Genomic DNA, 9,763 nt, shown 5'->3' with positions numbered 1-9,763 from the left:
AGAGGAGTGATTAACAAGAAGATCTAAACGACACCAGGCCTGTGGCTGTGTCCCCATCTCCGTTCCCTCCTTCCTGCTTCTGCAGCAGGGAGGGAGCAGGAGAGTCTTCAGGTGAAGAAGGGGTGGGAAACGAAGGGGCCGTGGCGACAGCTGAGAGGGGAAGAAAACCACCCATGAAGACCAAGCTTCCACTTCCCTTTTTAAAGCCTCCTCTTTCAGATCATCGTTTATCTCGATTTTGGATGTTTTGCTTTTTCTCTCTCCCCTCCCCCACAATGCGTGTGTGAGCACGTGTACCCGCGCACGTGCACACCACTCTTGTTTATATTGTCGACACTTCTGTGGCAATTTATCCCCCTCTGTACACAACTTCTGTTCCTGTAATAACACCCTCTGTGGCCTAAAGACTCCTTGGACCCACAGGGACAGCTTTGCTCCTGGCTGTCGTGGGGTCGCCGAAGTGGGTGGGCGTGCCCTTGGCCATAGGTCCCACATACCAGTATTCTGGAAGGCCAGGCTCTTAGATGGAGCCGACCTGCGGTGGACCTGAAGCCAGTGTCCTCACGCGCGGCGGTTGACGCGAGGCAAGGAGGAGTGATCCTGCCACACTCCAGCACCCGCCTGCCCCGGCTGCCCTGAGGTGGCCGCATCGGGTAGCCTGGACTGCCAGCCTGGCTGCCGGGGCAGGGAGCCTGGAGGGGCGGACCACGGACACAGAGGGGCAGGCATTGGGAAGGGAAATGTCACCCGCCCAGACACTCAGGAGCTAAAAAGTCTGGCAGCCCCCATTTTCCAGCACATCATGGGTATGTTATCATCCTCTTTTCCTACGGAAACCTAATGAGACCCATGTCTTGCGCGTCTGAAAGTTCTGAAGGTCTAATGACAGGTCACGGGCCCCTCTGGCATTGAAAAGCGTTGTCATCCATTAAGTTCATCAAAAAAGTAAGTCAAGTGAGTAGAGCTGGGGACCCCAAGCCTCGCGCTGGGCTCCCCTTTCACTTATTGAAACAATTTGACTGACACCTTTAAGATTTTCAAGAGGAGAAAAAGTTAATAGCGCATCATATGAGGGATCATTCTGGCAATTGATGTTCTAGGTTTGTGGCGTATTTTCTTGATACGTTAAGTGCGAAGAGACGGTTGTGCCTCATAAGCATTACAGGCGGCACGTGGGGAGGGGACATCCAAAGGTGACAGTGGGTGAGGAGTTTTCAATACATCAAATTGCAGATCAAGGAGAAAAAAGACATTCCATGTCTGTTTAATATGTAACACGTGGCAGGATAGGGATGCCTGCAATAGCGTGTTGGAAATGGGGTGGTTACAGAAAGATGTTCTGGATGTGCCCAAAAAGGGTTCTGGGGGCCAGGTTGGTAAGCCGGGAGTTAAAATCTGCAGGGAACTGAGGCATGCTCCCTAACGAGGTGTCAGAGCACACCTCCAGCACTCAGGCCAGAAAAGCACTCAGGCCTGTGCTGGCGGATTCACACCCCCATCTTCACACACCCGCAAACGCACCGTGGTCCTAAGCCACGTTCAGAAAAACACGCGCAAGGGTACACACATGCCTTCGGCGTCCAGGCCCGCCTTATGACACTTGTAGTCGATCCCACGCCTGGAACTCCCTTTACAAGATCCTCGCAGCCCAAATTCCCAGGGAAACTTGAATAGAGGTGGAGAAGTGTTTGATGATAGAAAAAAAAAAAAAAAAAAACAAACCTGCTTGCTTGCAGTTCTGGCGACGGCCAGAATGCTACAATAAACTGTTGCTTTCCAGACCTGGGGAGGGCGAGGGCAGGCAGGGGTGGGAAGCTGGAGCAAAGAGGCCGGAGAACTTGAAAGGCGGAGTTGGAACTCCGGCTGAGAGCGCCCCCGGGGCGGCGGTGGCCTCGCAGGGGGTGGAGGAGGACCGTGGAAGAGTTAACGCGGGAGACGAGCGTGCGGCGGGGGCGGGCCGGGCCGGGCCGTGCCGTGCCGGCGCGGGGCGCTGTCCCTTTAAGGCGGGCGGCGCGGGCCGGCCGAGCGCGGCTGTGATTGGCGCGGCGGGATCACTGGCTCCCCAAGCCCGGCCCGGGGGAGTCGGCTGGAGCCGGCTGCGCTTTGATAAGGTCCTGGCAACTCAGTAACAACCCGAGGGCCGGGAAATAAAAATAACCCCTCACAGCAATGGACTTCGGGGCCGCCCGGCGTCCGAGGCGCCCGTCTCCCCCGCGGAAAGCCCTGCTGTAAAAGGTGGGGGTGGAGGCGCGGCCCCAGCGAAGCCGCTTCAAAGAAAGCCCCCCTTGGGCAGGGGGCGAGGTCGTGCCGAGCCGCGTCGCGGGCGCCGGGGGCTGGAGGGGGTCCGGCCGGGCCGAGCCCGGGCTCGGTGGGGCGGTGCGAGCCGGACGGCCCTGGGGAGGGGCGACAGGGGCTCGGGGGGGCGGCCCGGGGCGCGGCCGGCGCGTACCTCCCTTTCAGGACCGTGCGCTCGGCTCGCGCCTTTGAAGTGCACAGTTAAATCCACAGCGCAGTTTTTGTTGGAAGCGCCCGGAGGACATTTGGTGCGCGGAGTGACTGCTGGAAACAGGACCTGTGTTGAAAGCCGGGCCGGGCGGGGGCCGCAGGGGCCGGGGGCGGCCGCGGCGGGGGCGGAGGCCCGCTCGGGTCTTTTGCATAAAAGGGGCGGCGGAGCCCGCCGCCTCACCCTCCCTCCCCGTGGATCTTGCTCTAATCCCGGGACTGTTGTTTCCCCGCACCCCCCTACCCTGCCGCGCGACTCCCGATGTTCCCCGACGCCGGGACCGGCCCGGGGGGGCCCGGGGCCGCCGCTGCGAGCCGATCGGGGGGCCGGGGCCGGGGCCCTGCCCGGGGCGCCTGCGAGGTCTCGCCGCGGAGCGCGCGCGCGGATCAATGGTGAGTGCCGAGGCCGCGGCGGCCGGGCGGCCCGCGCGCTTTGATGTGCCGGCGGCCCTTTGAAGTTGGCAGGCCGGCTATTTCGGGGCGCTCTCCCGGCTGGCGCGGAGGGGAGCGGCGGGCCCGGCGCCCAGCGCTCCGGGGGGCTTGGCCGCGCCGCCCCGCGCGCCCTGCGCCCGGGCCCCCTCCCCAGCGGGTGGCGGGGGGCCCGGCCGAGAGACTTCTGCAAGTGGCGGCTGCGGCGGGGGCGGAGAGGGGGCAGTTCCCCCCCAACCGGGGGGTCGCGTCGCTGTCGTTGTTATGGATGTGAGTCGGGGTGTGAGTGTGCGCGGGAGTGCCTTTGGAAGGTGGGATGAAAGGGTGGCGGCGCCCCCCGCTTGCCCTCCCCCCCGTCCCCTCCCAACCCCCCCCCGCTTCTCCCTCCGCCCCCTCCTCCCCTCCCGCCTCTCTTCCCCCCCTCCCCTCCTCCCCTCCCGGCCGCTGGTCCGCGCTTAGGGGCCCCGAGCGCTGGCCCGGGCTCAGTCTGCGCGCAGGAGCGGCCCGAGCCCGGGGCGCCCGCGTTCCCCGCGTCCCTCCTCCCCGCCCGGGCCCCGCGCCCCCGGCCGCCCCGGCCCCTTTTGCCGAGAGGCAGAGACTCCGCGCGTCGCCATTTCTGGACTAGGCTGCTGCTTTCCGTGCCTTTTCTGCGGGCGCCTCTGCGAGCGGCGGCGCCGGGGAACGACCCGCGCCCGGGGTCGGGGTGCCGCGAGCGCCTCCCGGGGCTCCGGCCCCGCGCTTCGCGGCCGGCTCGCCGGGGCTCTGGAAGCGTTCGGTTGGATTTGGGCCGGGGCGGGGGGGCGGGCCGGTGGGGCTCCGCGGAGATGAGAGCCCGGCCTCGGGCCGCCTTCGTCTTCCAGGTAACGGGGCCGCCCCACCTTCCCTCCGCCCGGGCAGCGCGGCGCTGCCGGCGGCCCCGCCACTCCGCCGGCGGAGCTGCCTAGCCCCGCGGCCTGAGGCCCCTGGTTCGGGGTCGCGCCCCCCACCCCCGGCCCGCCCCTGCCCTCCTTAGCTTGATCCTTCCAGTGCTAGGGAAAGCGGCTTCTTTATTGGTTAGATAAGACTTTTTTTGGGGGGGGGCGGAAGACAGGCTTGAGGTCAGTAGAGTTTGGGAGTCTTGGCACAGGCAGTGGTAGCGTGAGACGGTTTCTGATCCGGTTTTGTAGGGTTTGCGGCTCCAGGAGGTGAACTGGGGGGCGGAAGTGGGGGCGAAAGGGGCGGCGGGTCTTGAGGCTTCTCTGCCTTCTCGCAAAGTTTGAAGATCAAAGTCTTGCCCGAGTGAGTTGATTTCTGGTTCTGGCGAACGGGGAACATCGAGGTGTAGACTGAGCCGAATTCTTGGCGGGAGGCGGGGGCGCAGCGAACATTTACATCTGGGTGGAGGGGGGCGTTTTCCAGCTGGGATCCCATTCCGCCCCTTGCTGGGCGGGCTTCTTTCTCGGTCGAGGATCTTCTGAATTTTTAAGGAGTGGGAAGGGGGAGCGCACGGAGGGAAGGGGTGGGTGGGGGGAATGGGAACCAGATGCCGGGGAAGGGCACGTTTGGAGCTCGAGTTATCTGTGCGGAGAGCCGAGTGGGGAAATTTACCGAAATTGGTTTCACCTGCACACCGCCCGGCAGCTCGGGGTGCGCGTCCTTGGAGTTGACGCTGAAGGGGGTGGGCGGTGGGGGGGGGGGGAAGCAGCGTTGCCGCGCGGAGCCCAGGCAGCCCTGCGGGCACCCAGGCCCAGTGGGTTTTTGGAAGGTTCGGTCTTACACCTTCCAGACCCCTCCGCCACCCCCACCCCCCCTCCAAGCTCCCAGCTCACCTTCCCCGCCCTCCCGCGCCCCCTCCCACATCGTGCAGGGAGCTCAGATTTCGCCTTTGAAAAAGCAGCGTCGGGTACTTTAGATGAGCACCTCGCAGATAGCTGGGTTGCTTGATTTGAATTTGAGGAGTTGAAAAGCCTGTTTACTTTCTTGCTTTGATGTTGGGTAGATCTGGTTTTGATTAGATCAATACCCCTTTCTCTCTCCCTACCTCCCCCCTTCCTTTTCTTTCCAGAAAGGAGGCTCAGATGAGCCCCTGCTGACTTGAGAGAGAAAGAGAGACCACGCTGATTGCTGACTGGAACTGTGGGAAGAGAGCAATTCCCGAACTCCGGGCACAGAGCTCGCTCACCATGAGCAGTGCTGTGCTGGTGACTCGCCTCCCAGACCCCAGCAGCAGCTTCCACGAGGATGCCCCCCGTCCCCCGGTTCCGGGGGAGGAAGGGGAGACCCCACCGTGCCAGCCCGGGGCGGGAAAGGGCCAGGGCACCAAACCCATGCCTGTGTCCTCCAACGCCAGGCGAAACGAGGGTGGGCTGGGGGAGCCTGAGGGGCGGGCATCCCCGGATTCCCCGCTGACCAGGTGGACCAAGTCTTTGCACTATTTGTTGGGCGATCAAGACGGTGCTTATCTCTTTCGCACTTTCCTGGAGAGGGACAAATGCGTGGATACCTTGGACTTCTGGTTTGCCTGCAATGGATTCAGGCAGATGAACCTAAAGGATACCAAAACTTTACGAGTAGCCAAAGCGATCTACAAAAGGTACATCGAGAACAACAGCATCGTCTCCAAGCAGCTGAAGCCTGCCACCAAGACCTACATTCGAGATGGCATCAAGAAGCAGCAGATCGACTCCATCATGTTCGACCAGGCACAGACTGAGATCCAGTCGGTGATGGAGGAAAATGCCTACCAGATGTTTTTGACTTCTGATATATACCTCGAATATGTGAGGAGTGGGGGAGAAAACACAGCTTACATGAGCAACGGGGGCCTGGGGAGTCTAAAGGTCGTGTGTGGCTATCTCCCCACCTTGAATGAGGAAGAGGAGTGGGCTTGTGCCGACTTCAAGTGCAAACTGTCACCCACGGTGGTTGGCTTGTCCAGCAAAACCCTGAGGGCTACAGCCAACGCCAGGTCCACGGAGACTGTTGAAAATGGATACAGGTAAGACTGGGGCCCGGGAGGGGGGCTGGAGGAGGGTATGGACTTTGCAGATGTTTTGAGTTAAGTGGGGTGGATGGTTGGATGGATGTGCTGCTGAGGCTGACAAAGGTCTGTTGAGAGGTAGGACCGCTGGCCACGAACCCTTTGATCTTGGCTTTTCGTTGTTTAAAGTGGGGAAAAGTGCTGCTCACGCAGCCGAATACCTGCAGTCTTGCAGGACTCAACTTCAAACAGTGGCAAGCAGTGTTCATTAATTCGGGTTACTTATTATCCTGGGCCAGTCTTAGAAGGGGGAGAGCGAGACAGAGAGAGAGAGGACAGCAGCTTTTGATGCCTGTGAGTCACCAGATACACTAACCACCAGTTTTGGAAGGGTCATTCACCACTAATCAGTAGAGAGTAGAATTAATGTGGCTGGGGAGGCCGCTGGATGGCGGCAGCCCAGGAAATCGCGTGTGTACCCATTGGACATGGGGGTAAGTGGGGTCTTTTGAACTTCTCTGCTAAGAGCCAGCAGTTGGCTTAACAGCTCTGGCTGTGATTCTCTTTGGAGAATTAGGTATTTACCGGGCAAGAAACCCATCCTAGCTAGGGAAGGTCCTGTGACTTCCCTGAATAAAAAGACCCTTAGCTTTAGAGCCCGCTGGTATGTTAATCTAGGTTTTAAACGCTTGCAGCCCCAGGGTCAGACCTCAGTCGATCTCTTAGTGCTGGTGGACAGAGAGGACGGGCCCTGGAGTACTTTCCCTTTTTGAGGCTTCAAAGATCAACAGTCCTTTACAAAATGAGAATGGCCAAGCCTTAAGATTCTTGACCTTTGGCAGCAACTTCAGACCTCCTGTTAGAATGAGTCTTTCTGTGTCTCTTCCCCTCTCCCCTTCCAGATCTCCAGAATGAGCCTCTTTCTGCGAGGTCATTGCTCTTGGCTTGCAGTGGAAGGGGCGGTGGGCCCTCGATAGCTACCTGAATGGCTTATCTTGCTTTCCATTGTGTATGTCCTCATGTGTTTGGGACCGGGGATGCGAGCTGGTGGCTGCCTCTGTGGAGATTGCCTGCTCCCTGTTGAGAAGGGCCTCTGGTGTCAATAGCGATAGCAAGAGGGGACAGGGTCATGATGTCTGAGCCCAGAAGCAGTGACTTAGGGGGTGACCCAGAGCTTTTGCACTTTCCATCAGAGCGAAGAGCTAGTTCTCTAACCACCAGAGGGCGCTCCTACAGCCTTGAGAGCGAGCTTACTCCTACTCAGACATCTGGTCTACACCTCAGTGGCGCCCGATTGGCTTTTGAAACAGAGCATGGGATCACGTGAAAGGAGTCGTTTCAGCGCCTTTAAGCTTATGGTTTCAGGTTCTTTGAAGGGAAGATACTAGGTCTGGCGCCTGGGGCTGGGCGGTCACTAGGCACCTGCCGTTACTGCCCTGTGCCATTAGGCGGACTTTCTGTTAAATCTCCTTTGCCCTCCTTTGCCCTCCGCTTTGGCAGCCGAAGCGGAGACTACTTAAGGCCTGTGGTAAGGCCGCTTCACCAGGGGCTTTCCAACAGTGGAGCTCCGGTGTCTCCCCATGTCAGGACCCAGCGTGCCACCCCCCCCTTAAACGGCACCTCCTTGTATGATGGTTTGGGACTTTCACCCTAAGAAAGCACTCCAGAGCAGGAGCTTCGCGGCCCTGCCCCTTTGTGGGTGGGCAGTAGAGACCCAGCCCCGCTGTGCCCCACCCCCACCCCCGTCCAGAGCCCTCCAGTGGGATATTACCAGGATTAAACTTTCTGGAGATTACTCTCCTGAAGCTTTTGAGATTTCCCCGGGGGCAGGGGCCAGAGCTCCTCTGTGTTCCCAGGGCTTGCCTTCTTGGTTGTGAACCGATGGCCTCGTTGATCTATAGATGACACCTTTCCACCCGCGCCTGGAGTTTCCAGGCTCCGTTAGCGTGTGCTTTCCCCCCCTGCTGGGTTGAAATGAAGTCTGTTACCTGGACTACAGGAGCCCACGTGTCTTAACCGGGCACCGTCACAGAGAACTTAAGACCCATCCAGTTTCGTTGTGACATACATGCAAGATCTTCAGGTGTGCATGAGCTGGACTGGGCGGCAGCCCGGAGTCTTCCAGGGCCTGGGGTCCAGCGCTGCCCACCGCCCGCCTACCTGGGCTGATGTGTATCTGAACCCCGTGTGTCCTCCTGTGCAGTGACTGGCACCTTCCCTCCCTCTTCTGGAATCAAAATAATGGACATGGGAGCCCTTTGTAAAGGGAAACGTTCTGAACCGTCATAAAGCATTAGAGCTCGTCGAATGTACTCCCGATAATGAGTGGATGTGTGAGAAGGGCAGCCAGGTTAGGGTGTCCCTTTCGAAGAGTGAGTCCCGGCCTCCAGCCCGCAGTCACTGGAGCGTTATAGAGTGGCTCCCCCTTCCCGGGCGTCAGCATCCTCTACGTGTTGAACCCAAGTCTGTCTCATCAGCCCCTTGCTGGGATGTAGGGACCCCTTCCAGCCCTTACAGGTCTGCCCCCTCCCCCCCCTGCAGTGCCCTCGCTCATCGAGCCAGGTCCCGGGCTTCCAGGATGGGCCTCCGAAGCCGGTAACGTGAACGGACCAGAGAAACTGAGTCCCTGTCAGCTGCTGAGGAGCCGCCCTGGCAGCCGCGTGCCTTCCAAGCCCCGCGTTCTCCTTGGGCGCCCAGAGGAGCCTCATCCGTGATGACTTGTTTGTGTCCTTACTGATCTGGTGTCAGGTTTAATATAAATAGTTGGAACAGAAAAGCAGGGACTGTCCTCGGAGGGGAGGACTCTGGTTTGTGGGTGCTCGAGTGGGACGCCTGGGCTTCTGATGGTCTCTATAAATAACTTAGAGCAAGAGTGACCCGTTGGTAGAAGCACGTGTAAGAGCCCAGCCCACAGACACATCTGCAGAGCGTCGAGGTGTGTGTGTGTGTGTGTGTGTGTGTGTGTGTGTGTGTGTCGGGGCTGTGGGATTAGGAGCTCAGCCCAGCATTTATTTTGGGAAGGAGACCGCTCTGGGCTCACAGAGTGTTCCCTGTGTCCTTCCCGGTCTGCGCCGGCCCCGGTGCCGCCCTGTGCCAGGCGGGTCTCCTCTGTCTCCCACTGGACCCGGGCCTCTGGCCTCCCTTAAAATAAGCTGGGCGTAGCGGCCGGGCCTCTGCTGGTTCCCAGACCTTCCTGCTCTCTGCGAGAACTCGCCGACGAGGCCCGTTTTTGTGCGAAGCCACTGGAATCGAGCTTGGCTTCAGTTATCCAGGAAAGTGACGCCATAGGAAATATCTGCCAGAGGCAGGAGCCCCCCAGTTAAGAGGGGGAACCCTGACGGAGGCCGAGTGCCAAGGCGCACTCGCAGAAGTTGGCCCGTCTCTCTCGGCTCCGTCGCTCAGTGCCACCCAAGTCCCAGACCCCTCCCTGAAAGCCCCCTTGATCTTGCCTTAGAAAACACCTCTTGAAGAGAGGGCTGCCTTTTGGACAGTGACTTTGAGAGTCCGCACTGTCAGAGGGCACAGCTTTTAGCAGCAAATACTTCTTAAGTTGTATTGTTTTGAGGGGTGGGGTCCAGAGGGAGACCCCAAAGGTCAGGTCTGTTGTGCCCTGATGTGCGGAGAGGGGGTGGGGCCATAGCGCCTTCGTCAGGCTAAGAGATGAGGAACACGTGGAAGTGGCAGACGAAGGCTGTGGGTGCGTGCCCAGCGCAAAGCCTGCGACATGAGCCCCCCACCCCCCGCTCTCCGTAGGAATTTAAAATCCTTGCAGCAACTGAGGGAGCACCGGAGAAACAATCAAAGCATCTGGGTACAATTACTGTAGCAATGGTCGAGTTTCTTTCCTGTTTTTAAAGCTACAAGAAAAGAGCT

The 9,763-nt window shown here is 59.8% G+C and overlaps 1 protein-coding gene across 3 annotated transcripts in view; it reads left to right on the top strand.

Annotated features, from left to right (window-relative positions):
* Positions 1-2,129: 2,129 nt before the first annotated feature.
* The window catches only part of AXIN2 (axin 2), a 31,346-nt gene continuing 23,712 nt past the window's right edge, over positions 2,130-9,763 (top strand). Inside the window, exons 1-2 of one of the 3 annotated variants that reach the window (XM_039235919.1) lie at positions 2,130-2,235; positions 4,976-5,908. In XM_039235919.1, the coding sequence (XP_039091850.1) occupies positions 5,094-5,908 (815 nt within the window). In that variant the 5' untranslated portion in view covers positions 2,130-2,235; positions 4,976-5,093. Of the gene's footprint in view, positions 2,236-2,533; positions 2,896-3,380; positions 3,792-4,975; positions 5,909-9,763 lie in introns of those variants that run through there. The other 2 variants (XM_039235918.1, XM_039235920.1) reach the window with 2 other exon arrangements.

Source organism: Hyaena hyaena, unplaced genomic scaffold, assembly GCF_003009895.1.
Source record: "Hyaena hyaena isolate Hyena2069 unplaced genomic scaffold, ASM300989v1 scaffold_104, whole genome shotgun sequence".
NCBI classification, from domain to species: domain Eukaryota; kingdom Metazoa; phylum Chordata; class Mammalia; order Carnivora; family Hyaenidae; genus Hyaena; species Hyaena hyaena.
Note: the sequence above shows the minus strand (reverse complement) of the source record. Positions and strands in the feature narration are given on the sequence as shown.